Raw genomic sequence first — 23,817 nt, 5'->3', positions numbered from 1 at the left:
GGCCAGCACAGATGGAGCCCTCAGCAGTCAGGGCCAGTAGCCAATTTAAGTGAAGCAGAGAAAAAGGAGGCCCTTTCCAGGGGCTGTGGGTTTCAACTCTGAATTTTGACCTGAGGGTATTCAGCAGAGGTTTCCTCTGTGCTAGTGGTATTTGTCTATTTATCATGGTTTTATTTGCTAGCAGGGAGTTTTGAGGTCTTGCTTCCTATCACTTCTGCAGTATTTCGCTGCATTAGTCCCTCAAGCTTTGCTGGGTGAAATGAAGTGAGGCATACTATGTCTGGCTCCTTGGAAATCCTTTGAGTTGTACCTCCTTATGTTGCAAAACTTTAAGGAAACTTAATGGAAAGCTGGCTAGTGTTAGATTTCCCATACCTTCTGCTATGATGTGTTCAGAAATTGTATAAGAGAAAGGTTTCTTATGGTGTTCTGGCATTCTCTTCTCTGATGAACAGGAGATTAGAGTAGTGATTAAAAGATCTTTGGTTTATGCCCTATTCCCCTTGAAGTGCACATAAAGCATTTGGCTATGATTTGCTTTCTCTGCAGGCATGGAGCTTGGCTGGGTAAGCTGGGCATGCATGGTCCATTTTTCCCTCCTACTACAAAAAACCAAAAAAGGAAAAAAAATAATGATGACTGTATTTTTATTTATCTAAGTTCATGGCATGGAAATAAAGCCTTGAAAGAATGCCCAGGGTGACTGCTGCTCCGGTGTGCCTGGGCAGTGCTTCACCCAGGGCTGTCTCACAGGGCTCTGCTCTCTTGCACAGCAGTGCTGGCTGTCTCTGCTACCCTGGGCTGCACATCAGGGATGCTCTAACACCTCACAGTTGCAATTACCTCTGCTTCAGCCTTGGCCCTTTGGATGAGGACCCCATAAAGGCTGACCGAGGTAGGTGTTTCTCGGCATGTTCGTTTGCAAAATGTCTTACAAAGCTTGCAAAAGGATTGTGAGAGTTATTAATCTAACTTGTTTGAATGAAGTCTTGCAGTTTTGGTATCATGACTGGTTTTCTGGGTTTGGTTATCTGAAATGTGTTTGAGATACAGATGGCAAGGAAGAGCAATTGCATTACTTTCAGTAAAACAAAAGGGTTTGATGAGTAGGAGTGCTGGCTGTCCCCACACAGGAGTTGACAAATGATCTGCTTCTCTAACTCCGGAAGGTGAACACTAGAGAAAAACAAACCGGAATGTTGCGTTCTATTTCTCAGGATCACAAACTACATATACTTATCAAGAGGAAGAATTTTATGTTCCAGTTAAGAGGTTTCTTTAGTTCTTGGTGGAAAGACCTTGCTGTCAGCATACAGCCCTTGGTGTTTCAGGTTCCTTTTTCCTTGCCAATGTCTCTTGTGTACAGACTCTTGTAGAGGCGTATGGAGACAGGAGCAGCCTTTTAAACATTTGACTGTTATATGGCAGTCAGTATTCCGTGTCTGTGGGCCATGAGTGAGATTACATAAGACTCTTTCCTCTTCCTAGCTGGGATTTCAGGTCTAGTCTGTACAGCTGCTATGCTGTGAGGAGATCTGAGGAGCTTTTGGTGACTAATTTGAGGAGCAGAAGCCTTGGTGTGCTGTTTAAATGGGTTTTCATTTAAGAATAATGAAACAGCTTTTTATTTTAAAGTGTCAGTGTTATATGAAATCCCTGTTAATCAAAGCCCTATTGTTTTTCCTATAGTGGGAATCATTTGCCCTTCCGTTACAAGCAGGTTGGTGCATTGTCTCTTGACCTCACTCATAGAGCAGGAAGGTGAAATGTTTGGCAATGAAAAATGAAGGAATAGTAGTTTGATTGTTTTTGTTGATGCCATATTGTTTGTGTTAATCTACTTTTGTTTCAAATATGAAAAAGTTATTTCTTTGAGGAATCATAGAAAATGTGGTAATAGGGAGCTAAGACTTCGCAGTTCTGCTCAGCATGTTTTCTCAGTTTGCTAAATCTGAGGCGTTTGTGGGTTTTTCAGGAAGCCCCAGGTCTTCTCTAAAAAGAAAGATGTATTTCAGTTCTGAGCTTGGCTTTGTGGCTTGTATTTGCTATGGGAAAACTGCTGTAGCCAAATTTAAAGTGAAGAGCAGTATGCGTTATTTTTCAAACAAAAATTTACGAACAAGTTCTGAGTATGTGCTTTCCCTTTCCATGAGGCTCAGCTGGGGATGCTGCTCACCACTTGATGAGACAGTCACTGTTTTCAAGGCTTCAGAACTGTACAATTCCTTGACAACCTCTTCTTCCACCATTGCATACCAGTGCACAAACGTGTGGATGTGTTCTTGCTCTCTCTCATGTGGACTGAAGGAGGACACAAATCCAGAAATCAGGCTTGCTATGTGATAGAAATGGTCTCAATGTGGTGAAGATCTCCAAGCAGCAAATATGCACTGTATTTGTAGGGATGATAAGGCATAGAAAAATGTGTGCTGGTGTGTCAAATAAAATTTTTCTGCTTGTTTTAAGTGAAGGAGATCTCTTGTGTTAGAGGCCGGATACCTAAAATCCAAAGTTAATTTCTTGACACCCTTATTTTAACTTCCAGTCACTACAGCATTGTCTCAGTCTCGGGAGAAAAATACTTGCCACTGAACTTTGGCTGGGATTGTGGTAAGAGCCTTGCTAATACACAACAAGCATTTAGTAGATCTAGTTCTTGCTAACTTCTTGTGTGTGCAAAGAATGATGATTGTTATTTTTCATTAAAGCAGCTTGCTGGCACATAAGCTCTCCTATCCCACCAAAGGCTACAAGTTAATTGAAGTTTGATTATAGGTTTTCATTGAGAAGGAATGTTAGACAACAGCAGGCAGTTGAAAACAAGGAGCTGGCACTGTGAACCCGAGGTGTCCCACTAGCAGGGAAGAGCTGTGGCCCTGGCTGTGACCCTTGCAGCACAGGGACTCACTGCAGAGGAGAAAGTCATCGTCTTCTTCCCATGGTCTGGCTGTGGTAGGGCAGGTTTGCTCCACAGGCTCCAGACCAAGGCTGGCCAGGCTATAAACAGGAACCCACTGCAGCTGGGAGTAAATTGTCAAAGGAAGGAATGTTCAAGGAAACCATGCCACACTCTTGCTGGGTTTTTTTGCAATACTTTAATACAGCATTAAAATGCTAGAATACTAGAGGAAAGCTGTATACTATCCAGCAAATAAGGCACATGTCGGAATGCCATTTTATGGACAATCCACAACAGAGGTTTTACAGTCTTGTTAGCAACACAGTCACCAGATGAGCAAGCTGTCATCTTGATTGCTGAAACAGAACTGGTACCTCTGAGGCCTTTGTCCATAGGTTTTGTTTGTTTTAGCTGTACAAGTTTATTAACAGTTACAGAAAAAGAAATTACACAATTTGCCAACTGAATCTGACAAGGTCAGTGGGTACAGCTAAACAAATGTAATAATCATTAGGTTAATTTTTTTTAAAGCTGAAGAAATTCATAAAATAGTGTTAGTTTTAGCACTATTACACAATGCAGTGAGTGCTGTACTAAATAACCTTTTAAAGGAAACAAGAATCCAGTACAGGCCTGGGCAGACCTCCCATTTTAGCATGGTAAAATATCAAATTAAAAACTCAATCCTTCATAATATAATCAAACTACATGAAATGTAAAGTGTAAAATGCTTCGAATACGTGCACATGCATATTCTATATTGCTATGAGTTCTAATTAAAATAAACATAAACCCCTACAATAATCTACTTCAATCCTTTTCTCTTACATCCTTTGATTGATATTATTGCTGTAGATGATACTGCATAGCTGAGCTCACAGTCTGCAAAGAGTTGTGAAAGTCAAGTTAAACAGCGTCCCAACCAACTTTCTTCCCCCCAGTTATGGGGAAGGGAAGAGGCACCACTTGGAACCCACCACTTGTGCTTCAGAGTTTCTGAAAGCCGAGTCTCCACGGTGCTTTCAACATCTTCTGTGTCTCTCACAAGGCCATAAAGTGACAGTATACTGTTATTTGCTCCTCACTTGCTACATGTCTAGTGATAGCTTTTCTCCTTCCCCAAATACACATAAATAAACTGTATAAGCATTTTCATATAAGTCTAAGCACTTGAATAATACACTGGTTACTTAATACTGATATTTTCATCCAAGGATAACAAAAACAATATGGCTTAAAGAATTGCAAGGTTTTTTGTCAGAATTATGTACCAACTTTCATATAATATTTTATGTAGACAATATTTCCTTCTTAATGTAGTTCTGTTGCATACTTTATACAGACAAAAGCATTGTAAAAAAAAAAAAAAGTAAATTATTTCCATAAATATTTTCTTGAGGATACATCCTTAGTTCTGCAAAATACTGCAAAATACTTAAGAAAACTCTTACCTCTGTTAGTATCCTAGTTGAGAGGAAGGCCCTTCTGAAAGCTTCCCAATTGTAAAAACTTTGCCCAAAAAACAAACAATACTTTTTTTAAAAAGGCCCTCAAATATATACAAAAAAGTTACTGCAAAGAGTTTCCAGATAACAATTCAGTACTATAAGAAATATTTGTAACCATTCAAAAATTTTAACATCTAAAAAGTTTTCCAAAATACACACATAGTATTAAAAAAAAAAAAATTGAAAGAAACTCTATGTCAAGTATAACTCAAGATAAATACACATCTGCAAGTAAAACTGTAAAATACTTCATACAGGGGTAAACATTTATATCAATCATCTATAGCTAGTAACTGCACACGATTGTCCCTTTGAAATTCATCCTAGAAACACAATCCATCATCCCTATATCTAAGATCTCAAACAGCCCTCTGAGCACTTGAGTGATATAGCAAACTCAATGGACAGCACTGGTTTTGCAGATAAGAAAGAGATATGGGGTGAAGCCCAGTTGGGAGTGGAGCGATATCTGAGAGAATGATTTTTCTATGGGGATAGTTCCATCACGTTTTAAAGTATGTTGGCAAAGGCAAGTGGAAAATATATGTCTATCTACTTAACTTGAAAAACATGTGTTGATGATTTATTGCTTACTGTTCAGTGGACAACTCTTAGGATCCAGAATAAATCCAGGAAAAAAAGAAAATAAATCTGTGACTGCAGGACAAAGAGCACTAATCTATGAAGTCTGACATTTCCAAAAGCTCTAAACTTTTCATCTTTTAAGGTGGCTTCTTTTTTTAAAAAATGCTAGTGTGTCACAAGTATACGATCCGTGCATAATATAAATTTCGTGTTATACAACAAGGTAAAATGTTGATAATACTTCTAGGTATAAGGCTTCTCTCAGACATATGTAACTTCACATTTTTAGTTTAAAAACTAAGTCCCATATAATGGGGAACTTCAAAATACACCTATTTTCAGAAATAATATATACTCTTGTGTATTTATCTGAAATTAAATAGCAACTTTGAGACAAAAAGGCCTCAAACGTTGCTTGTGTGGCATCGTTTTACATCTGTGGTAGCAGCAGTAGAAACTGGCTAAAATGGGGCCATCCTTTAAACTACTAGGATTTTTCTTCATCACCCTTAAATGAAGTATTTGTAATAACTTCATTGTAGCATCATTAAGTTAAAGCAGCTAAAAACCTACAACACACATTTCAAATTACTCAACCATTTTTCCAGAGGAGTGCCAATGCCAAATTTGATATGAAATGTTATGACCAACTCACAAAACAAATTGTGGGGTATTTTTTTTTGTTCAGTTGGTTTTTTGTTGTTGTTTTTAAATAAATAAATGAGAGTTTAAAAAGATCTCCAAAAGGGTGAAAATTAAAGAAAAATAGTGTTCTGGATATTACTGGGCTGTCAACAGCGAGCATCTGAGTTTGAAAATCCAGTTTGCCAAATAAATGCACAGAGCCAAACTGCTCTCAGGTACACCCCTAAAGAATACTCAGTTTAGGGAGGCCTGTACTGATTTAGAACTTTTTATTGATGCTTGCTTCACTTCTGCCAATACTGTCTACTAATGCCTTCAAGGATTGCTTGCTGATGCTCTAAATGCAGAGCTAGTTAGAGAACATCAGAAAGCAGTCACTAAAATTTAAAAGAGAAATCAATTCTTAATTTTTCCAGTAAAAAATCTGCACATTTACCTTTTTATTTCTGTTTTGGAAAGAGCTGGTTACATCTATAGGTGAATTACCTTTGCGTGGAGAGGGAGGGAATAGAAGAAATCTACATTTTGTAATCTTTCTTTCCTTTGAAATGAAAATTCAGAAATGTCCCTTCTGTGCCACTAACTAAAAGCCAATGGTCATAAGCTGTTACACACAATTACTTATGCAGATGTGTTTTTCCAGCATCTCCAACTGCACGGACTCGAGCGCGGAGTGAATGCCTCGGGCCCAACACTCCAATCCTACGAGCGAAGTCCTGCAGGGAGGGATGGAGGAATCCTCCCTTGGGCTGGGCTTGGTGCTCCTGCCTTCCCCAGCCTCAGCTTTGGGGAGGCAGTTGGGCCCTGTGCAGGGAAGGGGTGCCCCGTGCTGATGATGCATCCAGCATCCCGCGCCGGCCGCGTCTGCGGCCTCTGGCTTAGCACAACTTATGGCAGTGTCGCTTCTTGCTTTTCCACACTCTGTGTCCTTCAGCTGCTCCTCCCAAACACGAGTGCAGGGGGAAATCTGCTCTCCTCTTTGTTACAAATATGCTAAGTATTACTTAAATACTTTATATGTCTTCTGCCTAGGAACACATCAATAATATAAATACTGAACTCTCATAAGTATGCTCTTAAGAATTATTATGCTACACCTATAGACATTAATTGTGTTAAAGTAGATCATGTGTATTTTTAGTACAATCTAAAAATCCATAAGCTAAAGGCATTGCCTTGCAGTGTTGAATCTGGATAAACAATTCTTAATAGGGCACTGCCATGAAAATAACAATGCTTATAATGGTATATTTTAGTCAGCTTTTTGTCAGAACCTGGTGGTGTGTGATATAGTGATACAGCTATATCAAGAGTTGTGCTATTTTACTGGATTTAGTGGTTATCGTAACATGGAGCTTATTTCAATACTGAACAAAATGTTTGATAGCAACATTTTAGTTTCAGGGAGAAAATAAAATAACATTTTCCCTTATCTTCATCTAAGGGGGTTTCTCTACATGTTCTTTAGATAGATGTAAACCATCGAGGTGTTTTTTTGTTCATGTACTATTAAGTACTCAAGGGGAAAAAACTAGATCTGGTTTAAAATGCTGCTCTTTCAAAATTACTCATGCTTGAAACAAACTATTGAGATTAATCCTAGAGGTCAAGCTTAGAAAATCCACCCCTAGATTTGCGTGTGTATTTTCTTATTTGTATAGACAGATTAGTATCTTTGTTGAGAGAATTTGTCTCTAAGTTAATTTGTGAATCTGTGCAAAAGAATGTGTTTGCATTTGAAAATGCTAAAACTGCATATCTTCACTGAGGCAACTGAACTGTTTATTAGTGTTACTTTCAATAATATTATTTTCAGCTATTTTAGTTGGAGTTGCCAACTGGGCAAAAGTAGCTTCCAAGTGATTAATTCAGTTAATTCTATTTTAGCATTACATAGCACTTTTCATCCAGTGATGCCAAAACACTTAAGAGATATTAAGTAAACCTCACAACTCTCCTGTGAGGTAGGTATGCAAAAGTATTATTACCCCCATTTTGCAGTTGGGGAAACTGAGGTCCAGAAGGATGATGTGACTTGCCCAGAATCAGGGAGCTACAGAAGAGCTGTGGTCAGAAGCCAGGAGTCAGGCTGCTCATGCACTGCTGTGACCAGCAGGCTGGCTCACCTGGGCTGCCCAAAAGTAATGGAGATTGCAAGATGTGTACATGCCACTCCCACCGAACAAGCAGATGCAATTTTGCCCTGCTTATAGCAAAGCAGGGAAATGGCAACAGTTTCACCCAGGAGCAAATTTGTCAGGAGCATCACCTACCCTAGGTGAATGCTCATGGTAAGTTTTCTACTTGCTTTGTAAGAGCTTGTCTTGACATACTGGTAACATCCTGCTATCACTTGGCATAAACCCCCTGCTGTCTTTGCATTAGGGAACTTCAAAATAAATTTAGTTCACATCAAGCTATTTAGGATTTAAAGTATTTTCTCTAAGTATCATTCACAGAAATCAATCTGCCTAAAGAAAACTTCATAAAAATATAAACTGCTGATGTAAACCCCCCCAACTTCCAACATTATCCCTCTTAAGTTTTTAGTGAATGCTACAAATTGCTTGTTGTGTCCTTTTGCCAATGTACTCTCACATAGACAAACAAACAGGATACCGTCTCGAGGTACTTTCAGTCTATATTTGCCAATCCCTGATGAGATGTTCTTTGCAGCAGGCCATCCCTGTGCAAAGTTCTACCTGAAATGGGACAGTGAAACAGAATTCCTAAATTTCTCCCCAGGTATGTAGGTGCTTCAGGAAGACATAAAGAAAGAGGGCTACATAGAATGTTCTCCATGCCTCAAAACACCCCTATGGCTAACAAGTTGCATATTATAACAAATTTCTATAGTAGAACAGGACATAAAAATATTTCCAGAAAGTGGCTTTAAAACTGCTATAAATAGTAAGTTTGGCTAATCTTTCAGTTAAGGGTTTTAGGGTCAGTTTTAAGTATTCTTATCCCCTTATTCATAGTAAATTTAGTGTGCTTGTGGCCTAATGAACATGACATGCACATAGAAGGGGTCATGTCAGTGGGATTATATGACAAGAGAAGGATCTGGTTGCATAAGCAAGCCAATTTTGTCTCCTCCAAAAACCTCTTGGAATCTTATGGCATTCCCTTTCTACCCAACCCACACCCTCAAACAATTATTCACTTTTTTTTCCATGTCCTGCAAAAATTATTTTGCCTAAGCCCTGCCCAAGAGATGGTAACAAATAGAAGTCCAAGAAATCAGCAGCACAAAACTTAAGACTTTCTAAAACTGGGAAAGCAGTAATTCTCCTTTTATGCTGTGGCTTGTTTCATCTTCCTTTGTCTTGTCATATAATAAGAACAGTGTTGTGGGTGAGTGCTTGCAATTAGTGGCCCCACAGTTACTGAACCTCTGCAAAAGCCAAACACGTAACAAATATTCCTTGTGAATATTATCCCTTGCCTTATGAAAAGTACTTCATTTCACCTGGCTGTGATATAGGGTCTGTGTAAACAATCAGCAGAACCTGTAACTGTAGTTCTGTTGTGAACACCTCAGTAACACTTCATGTGTGTACACATATAAATTTACATATATATGTATACAAATCATAGTCCTGTAAATACCTATTGCATGCATGCACATGCACAGGAGAAATGTTACATTCTATTAATGGTAAGGCATATTATTAGATAGGCAATATTGGCAATTATTTCAGCTTTTATCTTGATCTGTTGTGCTGCTGTTGATCACATGCTGCCAGAGAATCTTTAAGGATGACGGGGATGGGAAGAGGCCACTTGGAAGGTTTATTGCACACGGCGGCAGTAGTAGCCCAAAACTTTGCACTTCTCACACAGATGCTGAGGATGTTCCTTGCTCTGGTCTGAAACATCCAGGCCGTCCGGCTTTTCCAGGGGTCTCTGCAGTGGCAGGAAGGAAATCAGATTAGATTCAAGGCTTTGTCCTTGTTACTCCTTATTAAGCATGTGAAGTCTACTTTTATGTCTCAACTGAGCTTTCTACTGGCAATTTAAAAGGTACTATGTTTCTTTCCTGAAGGTATGGAGTGGTTTTTTCAGCCCTCCAGCCTCTACATTGGTTCAGAGTGGCCTCACAATTTAATGTTGTTCTTCATAAAGGTGGTCTAAGAGTTGTTGTAGACAAATTACAAAAATACTGAATTGAGGACTTCATTTATAAAAGCAGTAACAAAAGAGTTCATTTGCTTAGCTCCAGTAACTTAGATGTCCCAAAGGCATTAACACCTAAAGCATGGGAATCCCATTACCCAGCAATGCAGAGCAGGGATTACCAATGTTAGGACTACCTGCTACATGAAGAAAACTGTCTTAACTATGCACAGATACCACATAGCTAAATTGTGTTTTCCCAATAGCTAGTCCCATGTTTTTAAGGCTGAAAGTTTTGAAGCAGAGCAGCTGCAAAGCTATTAATAATAGTTTAAAAAAATTCCAAACTAATAGAAAACCAAAACAAAATCCAGCCTCGTGACACAGTCCTTTGCACTGAACCTGAGTAATAAATTATGTATTTTTAATAATATTAATGAAATCACAGCGTTGCAGGAAATAAAGCTGATTCACTGTTAGAACATATTTGTGCTTTCATTTCCCATGGCATGTAAAAGGCTTCACAATCATTCTGAAAATAAAATACTCATGTCAAATATTGTGACAAAGTTAAATGTTTGGGAAGTGTAATAGGTAGGGAAGTGATAGAGATGTGAGGCAGAACTTTAAAAAAGTGCACCATTTGCTTGGAAAAACCCCCAGGTTCCCTAACTCATAATTGATCTGTTTTCAGTAAATGTATCCAAAAGACTATTTCATTGCACAGTGCCATGAAGGCAGCAGTTCTTCCGTGGGACTGTGGTAGACACAGCATGTGGTGTGAAATCTGAAAACTAGCCATAAGCTTCTCACTGTTTTTACAGGGATATTAGACCCTTGTTTATATCTTGGATATAAAAAAATGTGATTCTTGGAGCAGTGGGTGGGTAAATATAAATTACACTATCTTGGCCATTTATCTATTAACACCTTTCTTAAAGACTTTTCTTTATCTGTAAGGTCTGAAATTAGACCTGATCATCTAAGATTTCATTTAAAAGTTCTTCTTCAAGCCACCTACCTGAAAATCTGTGGACAGGAAAAGAGATATTTAAAGCTTTTTTTTTGGCTATGTAATATTGCAAGAACTGCTCATAAATCAGGGAGTAGAAGGGTTTCTCTGCTCTCTGAATAGCTAAAATACACAAAACACATTCTACCATCTTGAACAAGGAATGTCTGTAAATTCTTGCTTGATTGTACTGGATTATAAGTGCAACACTTATTATGTTGCACAAGTCAAAACAAGATATAGGAGTAATTCAGTAGCAATTGTCAATGGTTTGTTTCTGATTCAGTGTTTTGAGCCGTGATAATGTCCTGTTCCAGGTCTTTGAGTCTAACTTCATTTACATTTCAACTGCAAATTGGATTTCCTTGTCAGATGAGGAAGGTAGATGGATTCTTCATCTCCAAATGCCTTGCAACCCTACTGAGCTTTAAATGACTTGTTCGATATTACTATGTTGAGATCTCAGTTCAGAACCAGGAATTCTGTTCCTAGGCTTGCAGTCTAAGCACTGGTGCAGATACTGCTCCTTCCACAAGACAGGCAAGTTGAGTAAGTGTGTTTGGTCAAAATAACTGCCCTTCTACCTCATCTACCACTTATTCCACCAACATCTGCACACACATATTCTTGAAGAATTTGCATTACATAAACATACAAGGATGAAGTGCAGATTCTGGAGTCCCAGGGGTTAATTTACACTCTTCAACAGCAAACCAGAGTTTTGAAATGCTACACTTGAAACAGGCTATTTGACTCAGCTCTGATTGCTTCTACATGCTAGCTGTGCTCTGATTAAAGAGAAAAATACAGCAGTTATCATGTTTATTGATATAAGCCAGATTTTTTTTTTTAATATGCAAGGCCTTGGGAATCATTTTTCCTGGAAATAGTGCAAAGGACATTGGGAATGCCTTGAAGCGCCAAGAGTTTTTGGATGGTTTTCAGAAACAATAGCTCTCCGTGGTTTGCTTTCCCCCTGTGTTGATTGAGCTCAGCTTTTTGGCCTGCAGAGCATTTTGATTTCAGAACTGTTATTGTTACCAGTGTGTTACGACACAGGCTGGGGAGAGAGGGGTTACAAATGCAGGAAAGCAGGTTGCCAAGGGCCAGCTGGAAGGAATGAAGCCATGCAGAGCCCCGACTGCATTTCTGGTGAGGTGGTGGAGGGCTGAGGCTTTGAAATTGGTAGTGTAGTTGTGTGGTTTGTGTCTCAAAACCAATTCAACCCAACTTTTGCATAAAATGAAATCCCAGCTTATCTCCATTTGCCATTTTCTCTTCATTGGTTTCTTGCGAAGACAAAAAAGAACCCTTTAATCACCCTGAGCAGCAAGTGTTGTCCTGCTGCTGTCTGTTACTAGTTGAGGAGAACCTAGAAGTAATAACCTTATACTCTTGGAACCCTTCTTACACCATGCTAAAAGTGTAGGATGCTAGTGGAAGAGCTGAGTGTCCACCAGGGCTGGGCAATTCTCCCGGCTCTGGTGTGGTGGAAGCAGAGGGGGAGGTGAGGACAGTGGCACCAGAGGGGTGCAGCAGGGTCTGGCTGCTGCACGCTGCTGTGTCAGCTCTGGGGACTGCCTGAACTCTGCAGGAGACACCAGTAACTGAGGAGGCTGCAGGAGCTCTGCACTGCTGCTGGGGACTCAGCCATGCACCTGGACAGGCTGTGGAGAAGGGGACAGGCTATTTAGCTGAAAAGTTAACTCCTTTCCTTAGAAAGTGGTGAAACGGGGCTTGTAGAACAACAATAAATCCTGTTTTGTTCCTCAGGGGAAAGGTATCCTTTTTTTTCATTAGATGGGGAGTTTAACTGTAAAAGTTAAATTTTTCTATTTTTTTTTTTCCCCTTTAAATGCAAGCATTCACAGTTGTATTCTTCCGGACTTCATTTTTGTGCATCTTTCTTTAATTTTCCTCTAGTAGATGCAGGGTGGAAATAATCTTGTGCACTCCACCAGGAAAGCATTTGGTGGTGGTGAATAAAGATACTGCCTCAGGGGAATGAAGCTGAAATAAATTTAGATTTATATATCAATTCCTGACCTGCAAATTAACTTCTGATTGTGAATTATTGCTGTCCCAATCTACATGTACTGCATGACCTCTGCATTCCCCAACAGCCAGATGAAACCCCAAACCCCTCAAACAAAAAATTCACCCTGATGAAGTGTTAGATGTTAAAGAAAGCATCACCAGGACATCTTGAGGGAAATAGCTTCCACTAAGATGTAGAATGGAATAATGTGTCTGCTTCTGTTTGTATTTAGAAGACTGACATTTTTTCTGCTGTAGAATGGAACAATTTAATTGCACCACTGATGGACAGAAGATCACATGAGAATTCAAATGAGAGAAAACACTTAAAAATAATTTTCTGGACTCATGTGCATCAAGTCTTAATGCAGCAAATGAGATGATTAAATGTCAGATTAGGAATGTGAATAGAAAGATTCTGCAGCTATTGCTGGTAGGATAATCATTAAGTTAAAGTCTTAAGGAGTCATGCTTCCCTCAAGAAACACATGCTATTGCAAATTTGTGAATTTTTAGTCCAATAAAAAAAACTGGGCACGGGGGAAGGAAAGATTAAATGCAATGTACATTCTTGAGCAGCAGACCCTCTGCTTTTCTATCTGCCTTGGGGAAGAGGGACATTACCAAGGCCCTGGCCTGTCGCCGTGAATCCAAGAGGCAGTGATAAGAAAGCTGCAGATCAGAGGCAGGATGCATAGAGAGAGCAAGCAGCCCCTGTCAGCAGCATGCCTCTGGGACAGGCCAGCTAGGAATGAATGATAACAGCATGAGGTAAATGGTGAAAATCTCATTTTAGAGTTCAGAAAAGCAGCAGTCTGTGATGAACTGTATTCCCATAGCTGGAGTACACAAGTGTGGGCATGCTGGGGAGGGCTTATTAAATCTAAAGAGTCAAAAGATCATATTTGTAGGCTTGAATCTGTTGAAAAGTTTATTGGACTTGGGTGATCATACCCACCCCTCCCCATACTGAGGGAAGCGAGGTGGCTGTGGTTGCACTCAGATATGGGAATTATGATGAGACCACTGAATTGCCCATGAAAGTAATAACTTGAGTATCATGAGGTATGTATTTACATACCAAATTATTTCCAGTCCAACAGTAAATTCCTGACAGCTGGAAGAAAATAGTGTCCAAGAGGACAAGTCAGTCACCAGATGGCTGGTTCTGCACCAGTGCAACAGCTGTCATCACAAACAGCACTGGCCTTAGCCACAAAGCCGGAGAAGAAGCCTTGATAAGAGGCCAGCCAGGAAGTAACCGTGGGCGCAGATGTTGCTGCTATAGTAGGCAGGGGAAGAAAATGAGAATTCAGAGCTTGGCATCTGGGCTGTTACACTGCCAAGAATGCTGGTGAATGACTATAAGAACTCTGTTGCTGAAGCAGGGTAAGAAGAAGCATAAACAACCACAAAATCCAAATTCCTTGGAAGAATAGAGAAGTTCAGCTCTTGTCTGAGATTCCTGTTTATGTTTAGAGTAGCTAAAGTAACTACCTGGGAAACAACTTTTGAAATTGCCATAGAGCAGATTTGTCTGGGTAGTTCTTTAGCCTTCAGAAAGGCTTGAGTTCAATGGGCCTGTGATTTTTGCCCCAGGTTCTGTGCATTCCTGTAAGCACTCCTGTGGGAAGGTTTGTCACTTGAGGGAGTAGTGAAAATGCAGAAGGAGGAACACAGTGGAATAATTTAGCAAAGCTTGCTTGAGGAGCAGTTTTTCAGCTCAGGTGTGACAGCCTGTGAGTAACCTGTGCCTACTCAGATGAGCTGGGGAATGAATGGCAGAAGGCCTCCTGTCAGGCCCTTGTGTTACTTCTTGTAATGCATGTTCCACCATCTCTTTAAAATACAGAGATTTAGAGCTGTATTTATAGAGCACTCTGAAGTATATACACAGCTGTAAAAGCGCTGAGAAGACTTTTCCTGCCCTAGAGAGATTAAAAGCTCATTCTCACAGCTAGGCCATGTGGACTAAGAGCTTAGGGCTGAAATGAGACATTCCTTGTGGGGAACTGGCCTGGAATAGTTTCCTGGAGTGAAATGAGCCTCCAGGAACAATGAGCAGGTGGCAGGAAAGTGTGGCTGCTCTCCCCTCCAGGGACTCACTAATGAAAGGTATGCATAGGAAATCAAGATTTGAGCATAGCTGCACAAGCCATTCACAGAACCAACATATGTGCTTGAATGGCTACCCCAGAGCTATCCAGAGTGGAGATTATTATCTTCAGTACTCTGATATTTTTGCCTAAGCCAGTTACATGGGAGTGCTTCAGCACCAAACCATCCTTTGTGAGACATGGACAAACCTTACAGTACTGGGAAGTCCATGGATTTGGGAAAGTGGCTGGGGAAGACGAAATACAGCTATGAAGATGAGGATGGGAAAAAAGGGCAGGCCTTTCTTGAGAAGAATTGAGAAGAAACTCGTAATTCACTGCAATGAATATCGAGCAATCCTTAAAGAAGGTTTTCAAATTTTTGTCCTAAATTGGGCACAAGCATCCTACTCTCCAACAGTGATGGTGACGCAGCAGAGCTTGTGGTTGGATTTCAGCTATTTAATAGACTCTGCAAAGTTTGATGTGTTTGGTGACAAACTGGGAGAAAGCTGAGATATTCACTAGGCTGGGAATGTATCCCCAGAGGTGATTGTTGTGCCTTGTCTATACACACACACACACCTTTCTGTAAGTGTCCACCACTGCTTAGGACGAGGTGTGGAATGGGGGTGTTGATTTGATCTGGTGTGAGTTTTCCTGATGAATATACTACGGTGAATGGAAACTTCCTATCATATGCCCTCACCAGGGAAATGTGGTCCTTGACTGTTTTAGATATGGGCTGAGATGTTTACAGCTTTTATAGTTTTGGAAGCTCTTGTAAACTGACAAAAGGTTACCTCATACTGAGGGACCAGCAGTGATTTTCATCTGATGATAAAAATGACCATTATTTTTTGAAATAATGTTTCAAGATATCTCTTTTCCTGTTAGGTTGCAATTATATGCTTACCAAAGGGTAGAGCAAGGAGTAAGAATAGGAGATGATGAATTCCCGCACACTGTTGAAGAGAAATATTGACAAGATTGCTTGAAAGTAGAAATAATTTATTTCACTAGAAGTAAATACTGTGTGATCTTGAAAAGAGGTCAGACTTCTCCAGTTCATCTGGTTTTTGTTAAACTGAAGAAAAAAGTCCATTTATTGATTTTTTTTTGTACTATGATCAATCACATCACATATTGAAGTGACTTTGCTGTTTTTGTAGTGTCTGCTGTTTTCTTTAACTGCAACACTTTATTTTTTTTCAAACTGAGTTAAAATGACACAAGAGAATCATGGTGTGCAGGGGGAGGCAAGACATTTTCTTAGGTAAATAATTTAAGTTGGAAAACCTCTGCAAGATTCAGATGAGAATGCAAATACTCTGATCCCATATAATAAATGCAGAAGGAGCACATAATTGACTGAGGACATCCACTGAGTGGGAAGTGTGGGCTTAAAAACTTCTGGAAGTGCATAGGAAATCAAACATGAATGAGACCTCTGCTATGGTAGGTACCAACAAAATAATCAAAATCTAAAAAATAAATAGGAAATATATCTAGAAAATGTTAGTGGCGTTGCAGTGCTATTTAAGAAAAATAATAAAACCATATTATGTGCACAAGACTTTTTTGTGCTTTAATTCTCAAACTAGAAATATTGGACTTTTAACCAAATCTTTCACTGTGCTTTTACAAAATACAGTTCTTAGTATAAGAGTACCAGTGACTGGGTATAACATATTTTCCAAAATGGGGCAGAATAGCTCCCCACTGACAAATGTTGATAAATGTTTAGAGAGTGGTGTGGCACTGGATGCTTTTACAAAAGCCACGTTTGGGACAGCAGACAGGAAACTGTGTCAAGAAGCACCACAGACCTCTGTTAGCTCAGAATCTGTTAGCTCTCTGCTGCTGCTGGCTCTGTGCCTGGGTTGATGCTGCTCCCTCCACTGTCTGCCTCTTGCTGTTAGGTTTAACCAGGGGCAGCACAGGGCACCTCTGGAAGAATGAAAAGGACTAGAAAGGATGACAATGGTAACACTGAAATAGAACAGATGGAGGTGAGGCAGGGACAACAGGATGTAGAATCTTTCAGCTTGAGGTTCAAAGTTCACATTTTGGGGAAGAGCACTAGTGACTGGTTGCAAGTTATTTATATTGGGAAGCCTAGCTGAAATGCAGGCTTAAGAATGTGTCTTAAAAATCTCATATAACTGCAATACCTTCTGCTGGGACATGAACACATGGATAGACACGTGCTCTTCCACATCCATGAGTTCTGGTGTCCTGAGGGAACAGCAGGGAAGCAGTGATGGGGTGGGCTGTGGGAAGCTGCCCTGCCCATGCTGTGATGATTCCCCAGAAAGTGCCGTGTACGTGGCTCGGTGGCAAGCACAGCTTACAGAAGCACTGTAGATTGCAGCCCTCACACAGTGTGTGTCTGACTTTTGCACTGCTGTGCAGATTGGACTCCTCCAGCCCTGCCATTAGGGGCAACTCTGCACAGTGGACTACTTGCAAAACTTTACTACAAAAATGTACACATCTAAGTCTATAATGACTCCTCTGCAGTGTGGATGGGATACCCCTTAAATGATTTCCTGGCATTTTCAACTTCAGCATAAATGATGGAAAGAATTTTGAAGAACAAGGTAAATAAACTTATGCTATAAATGGTCTTGTAATTTCCCTCACCCTCAAGACTGTACTTCCATGCATGTGGTAAGTGACTCAGCCTGGATTTTGGACTTTATAGACAAGCTGTCTAAACAGAGGTAAGGAACAAGAGACTTTGGAAGCTTTGAGATTCTTATGTGAAGTTGGTGTCATTAACCAAGGAATTTTGTAGGCAGGAGTCATCTTGGTATTGTTCTCCTTTATCACTACTCTTTGTAAGCAGAGATAGCCCCATGACCAAATCCAACAAGTGAAAAAAGCTGTACTCATGGGAAATAACTATGCTGACAGCAGTGAAAAGAAACAATAAATTGGTGTAAATATGAAGAGAATCAGAAGATGTAGGAGGTCAATTTCTATTGCTGAACTTTTCTTACTCTATCTGAGATTAAAAAGCCCCACAGTCTCTTTCTATAAGAAAGGCAGGTAAAGCTTTTTACAAAGGGGTTTGAGGTATTTGTACTGAAAGAAAGAACATTCAAATGTTGCAATTCTGATGACACCTGTCCAGATTTCCAGGACTGAGACAGCTCATCTAGGAAACATTCTCTGTCATGTGTTGTAGTCCATGTCAAGTTCTGTTTAATGTCAGTCCATGTCAAGTCTTAACCACTCTTTACAAAGTCAACAGCATTCCTAGTTCCAAGCCTGTTGCCATCAGGTCTGCACTTCTCCTACCTGTTTGTGAGGATAAACATTAATGTGGCACTTGATACATTCTTGTCCCATGTTAGCCCAGGAGTTTCCACTCATCCATTTTCTCTTGCATTTGGGGCACTTATATTCACCAAAGCAGCGTTTCTTGCCCTGGTACGGTGTCAGGCCTTCTCCTTTCGGACGAGCCTACAAAACAAAGGGAAACAGCAATGAATGACTGAAAATGAGTGTCTGTGTGTGTGTGTGTGTGTCCACAGTAGAAAAACAAAGGTTTTTTTAAAATCATGAAACTTTGGGCAGAAGATATTGGGGACAAGCATAAAAGACATATCCTGTTAATAAAGAGTTCATATGTTGAAGCTAGAGTTTAACAGTTCTGGGAGTGGTTTCTTGTAAGGAGCATTCAAAAGATCAAGAAAACATAATACTTGTTAGTGAAACTGAGTACTTAGAAATATGCCTTCTCACTTTTTGAATAAATAGATTTAATATTAGTTTCATTATGATAAAATCATCTCTATTGAGTATATATTCCTAGCAACACATATAGCATCAGGAGGAGTAGCTCATTAGTAATTAAGGATGACTTTTTAAGCAGAAATTCCAGTTTAGAAATCTAGTCTATTTTCCACTAAAAGCCTGTGGTTGAGAAGATTTTTAATAGTTCTGCTTTTCACAGAATATATATTATCATATGGGAGTGCACAAACTAGGATTGAGTATGACAGAAAGACATTCTGACTAGTGGAAATAATAACTTTTATTAACTTTGACTGGCTTCTTGCTCTTGGTAAATGGTTTCACTATTTCTGCCTTTTGAAGGAAACAGGAAAGGATACTCAAATGGTGTATTGTGATGTCTGAATGTCAAATGTCCCTTAAAGACAGCCTTTTTATCTAGGGAAGCCAGTAGAGCTGACACTGACTGTACACAAATACCAGGTTTATTTGTAATGTATTTGTACATACATTCACTCACTAAAACTGTGTGCAGTACTTAACAAAATATGGTGAGGTATGTGAAGATGAGGGTGTTGCATCCAGCTGTGCTAGGATAGCTGTAAAGCTGAAGCCATTTTCCCAGAGTCCCTAGCAGGTGTTGAAACACTCTCCATGTATTCACTGTGTTTAGTTTGTTGTTGCCTAAAGGGAGATACTTTGCCTGGATAGTGGCAGGATACTATGATCACCTATCAAAGGGTTCTTTGTCACACGTCAGGTCTAAGCAGCTTTTCTTTTTTAAGGCTTCCAGATAAAGTTTACAAAAGTGAAATGAGCCATCATGCTGGGAAGGCATTTGTTTTTGTTTTGGGAGCTTGTGCGATTTCTCAGTGTGTAGGTCCAAATTGCTTCCTATGTGAAAACACGGGTTGCAGAAGCAGGTGGTTGGCAGCAGACCTGAGCTTGGCAGGAGCTCTGAGACTCAGGCTCCAGTGGCCAGTGGAGATGGTGGACACTGTGTTACCTCCTGGGTCGCATGTGGGAGCAGGAGGGAAAGGAACATTGAGTGCCTTCTCCCCTGCATGCTGTGGGTGGAAGAGCAGGGGACACCAAACCCACTCCAGCCTTTCTTTTCTCTCTGTAGTGTCAGTAAACAACATTCTCTGGTTTTTTTATGCTTACTCCTCAGTGTAGCAATATTCTTTAGAAGATCGGATCAGTAGCAACCTCCATTACAAACAGACAAACATCTATAATAATTTGCTTCTGACAAGCCACTGTAAATATTTTGGCTGATAACAAAGATGAAGCTGACCAGGACACACATATTTACAGTAGTATAGAACAGAAGAAAAGAAAGTGCATTGGTATAGTGAGAGACATTCAGACTTCCATAACTAACTGAGTGCTGGCAGGCACCCAGAGTGTAGCCCTCCAGCCCATGGCGTCCCTGATAAGGATGAGATTGCAACTGAATGTAGTGCAGGAAAAGGTCAATTTATGGAGACATTCTGAATACTTAATTTGGTTCTGCCTCTGAGTAGCACAACTCAGTGTAAGAAGAAGCTACATGCTCTCTTCATTTAGAAATTCTCACGGAATTGAATAGAAATCCTGTGTCTAGAGAGCTCCTCTGTTTGAGAGAACTTCCCTCTCCTCTTGAGACACCACAGATTGTTTTAATTGCAGTTTCGATTGGGGGCGGTGTTATTGAATGGAAGACAAATTATTTTTGATTCTCTGATTAAGTCACCAGCTACTTAAATTCCTCCTGAAGCCAGACTTGAAAATGCAGCTCAGTGCCCCTACCAAGCAGTGATCCTTTTAGAAAACGTGCAGGTCACAGGGTTCATTATTTCCAAAAGTAATAGCACTGACTTTGGAGACAGAGAGTGTCTTGGAAGTCTTGTAAATGTTTACAAGGAGTATTTGAACATAACACTCCCACAGCAATATGTTATGTCAGCCATAAAGAGCATTGAAACATCAGACTCCCACAGCAATATGTTGCGCCAGCCACAAATCCCAGATGGGAAACTTTCAGAGACGGCCACTTGGGCGGGCCAGTGACTGTGGGTTTGTCCAGGTCACATGGGTGACTTCAGAGACACCAATGCCCTGAAATCCTCTGCCCTGACACACGCACAGAGAGTACTGAAGATATTGGTCTGTGGAGTCCTCTGTGTGTACAGCTAGGCATCAGAAATGGAGGCTTCCCAAATTAGAAGCTACTTCTAAAATCTGCCTTCTTCAACTTTCTCAGTAAATCGGAAGCAGAACCAGGAAAAGAACGTAGGAGCCCTGACTCTGTTGGTAATTTCCTGTTATAATTGCTAGACTAAACTTTTGATTTATTTTTATTTTAACTTTTTGACTGTCACAGCTCCTTCCTCAGTCAGTGACTCTAATTAGTTTGCTGGCAAAGTTACAACATTCTCTGTAGGTGTTTTGCTATTCTGCTTTATGGATGTTTATACATTGCCCTAACAGATATTATTTTCCTTCCCATATCTTCAGTTTCCCAAACTGTGCCCCACAGGGAATTTGGATTCACAAACAAGCAAGCTCATTTTCTCTAGTGGGAAACATCATTAGGAACCACTGACAGCAGTGAAGGCAACCCTCCAACTCCCTCCACCCTGCAAAACCAAACAAAACAGGTATTTGACAGCATTTGGTAGAAGGTGAAACCTGAGTGAGATACACTAATGGCCTGAGAGATCTGAGGCTGGGTGTTTTGATTTGTTTGTTGTTAGGTTTTTTTGTTGTTGGGTTTTGGGTTTTTTGTTGTTGGTTTTTTGGTTTTTTTTAAGTGTCTGGCTCCAGCAGGAGCACAGCTGAATTGCATAAACATTTCCAAGAAACAGCCTGCTCCTTGGCACAGAAGCAGCCAGCCCTGCCCACAGGGTGCTCGAGCACCCGGTCACTGCAACTGAGGTATCTCAGTGCTCATCCAGCTGGAGGGCAAGAACTATTTTCACCAGAGGTTTTTCCTTAACTAAGTGCCAAAAGAGAGCAAGAAGACACATTTTATTATTTGGTATTAACCTAAAAACCCCTACTTCCCAGAATGTGGGATTTACCTTGTTTTAACCATTAGCCTACTCTTCTCTCCCCACCCCAGCTCCATTTGAATGGTGGTTAATAATTGGCTTTGGTTGGTGTTGAGGTCCTGTAATTCCTGTACTGAACATTCTCTTCTTACTCTTTCTGCAGATAGGATTTATTTATGTCCAGAGTTAATCTGGCAAAGTTGTCCTCCTATTCATAATGGCACAATATTTTGTTTTTACCATATTAATATACACTGTCCCATTGCCTGTAGGCCCAGGTAAGTCTTTGGCCTGGTTTCTATCCTTGGCTGCAAAAACTTGGTGTGTCTTCAGCCAGATGTTTCAAGGATTTACTGCATCCTGGACAGGTAGGCCTTTGGGGAGAATCAAAACCAAAGAGATTTTTCTACAAGAACCAGAAACTCATCATTACTTGAAGTATGTCAGTGTCAAGGTCTAGGTATTAGGAAATATTGTGATGTTTTGACTTTGGACAAGCACTGGCACAACTGACATCGCCTTTGCAGGTGTACCTAGTCAGTGTGTGTGTTTGCCTTAGCTGGATACAAGGAATGTACAAAGCCAGTGAATTTTGTGTGGCACAGTAACAAAAATTACCTCAATATTCCATCCCTCACTGACACCCAGCTGTCTCTATTTTTCGTCTTTCTTTCTTGAGCCAAAACCACAAATTGGCCATCATAAGATTTTTAAAGTGTTTAAGTTGAGCTTTTCTGCTGGTAAGTGGCCAGTCCAGCTCTCTGTCAACCTATCAGAGAGTGCATCTCATGGAGGGATCTGCCAAATCACTTGGCAATGACGTACATAATAAAGGACGCTTCTTTGCCTAAACAATTCCCTCAAAGTATCAGTTTGCAGTCAGCAAAAACAAAACATGCCCCCCCTCCCCCAACAGGCCCTGCTGAAAACTAGATTCATTATAAACAACATGAGGCAGAGTTTCCTCAAAGCAAAATGAAGAGACACAATTTAATGCTTTTCTTCTCCTCATTGTCCCCCAAGTTTGTTTTACACAGCTGAAAGGGCTCTGTACAGCAAAGGGAAAGATGAAATCAGCCTAACATTGGTTGGTGGACCCCCTTCATAGAAGAACCCTGAGGGTCTGCTTGTTAGCATGCTTGATCAAATGAAAAGGGTAGCAGCAAACAGCTTGATGCACTGACCATCTCCCGAGGGGTTCGTGGGAGTGGGAGGGTCAGAGCTGTATTTTGAAATGTGAACTCTCCAACATCAGCACAACTGGGAGATGGCATTAAAAATGCCCCAGCACTCTTACTGTGTACTACTGTTTGTGCATAGTTTTAATAAAGATATGATAACACATCCCCAAAAGGTTCAATTAGGAAATTAAAAAGAAAGTATAGGGACTGACTGGGTGTACTGGGTGTGGAGCCATTCTAGTCCTGATATTGCAGCAAGTTGTACAGCATTGGGAAAGTCACAGAAGTGCTCTCCTTTCTCAGCTCTGTGCATACTGGGAAGAGAATGAGGGCACACTTATGCCAAAATGGAATATAAAAGGGAATCTTTTGGTCAACTTTTTTTTTCTCACTTTTGTGCTCATATAAATCTTGATTATCAACAGAAGACATAGGCAGATAGGTGATGTGTTTAGGAATGACATTGCTGATGTCTGACACTGAAGACTTCTGAGGTATTGATTTAAACCAGCAGTCAATACATCTTTAATTAGTATGTGCAATATAGAAAGAGCAGCTAGGGGAGATAGAACCCAAACTAATGGTTTTTTTCAGCTTTGTCTCTAGTTTAATTTGTGTATTAGTGATATGATGAGAGGTCTTGATACAGGCCTGTTAAGGGAAAAAATGGATAATGGTCAGAAAATAGGTTCTTCACTACGGATTTACTATTTAAATAGAACATTCTATTTGTCTTGCTGAAAAGTAGGAATTATGGAATTTCTAGTTGTATTGGATATTTCAGATTAAAGATTTATGATAGATAAAATGATCTGAGCAAGACATGCCTGAAAAATAAAGAAAACTTAAACTTGTTTGTATAGCTTAAAAGAGGAGGCCAGTATGTGTTTTATTTGACTGGGATTTTCTTAGGAGACTTGTCTGTGGCATGGCTTCAGCCTCTGACTGGGGAGCCT

General features: G+C 40.2%; 1 protein-coding gene and 1 long non-coding RNA gene across 2 annotated transcripts in view; one reads left to right on the top strand and one right to left on the bottom strand.

Annotated features, from left to right (window-relative positions):
* The first annotated feature begins 744 nt into the window (after nucleotides 1-744).
* LOC117244639 lies at nucleotides 745-4,300 on the top strand. The gene is made up of 2 exons (XR_004498100.1): nucleotides 745-895; nucleotides 2,154-4,300. It is a non-coding gene; the product is annotated as an uncharacterized LOC117244639 (long non-coding RNA).
* Nucleotides 3,077-23,817, bottom strand: part of ZCCHC24 (zinc finger CCHC-type containing 24) — a 107,292-nt gene continuing 86,551 nt past the window's right edge. Inside the window, exons 3-4 of the mRNA XM_015633622.3 lie at nucleotides 18,208-18,372; nucleotides 3,077-9,546 (exon numbers count right to left, since the gene is read on the bottom strand). Coding sequence (XP_015489108.1) covers nucleotides 9,433-9,546; nucleotides 18,208-18,372 — 279 coding nt within the window. The 3' untranslated portion in view covers nucleotides 3,077-9,432. The remainder of the gene's footprint in view (nucleotides 9,547-18,207; nucleotides 18,373-23,817) is intronic.

The sequence above is a fragment of the Parus major genome, chromosome 6, assembly GCF_001522545.3.
Source record: "Parus major isolate Abel chromosome 6, Parus_major1.1, whole genome shotgun sequence".
NCBI classification, from domain to species: Eukaryota; Metazoa; Chordata; class Aves; order Passeriformes; family Paridae; genus Parus; species Parus major.
This window is presented reverse-complemented; position numbering and strand designations above follow the sequence as displayed.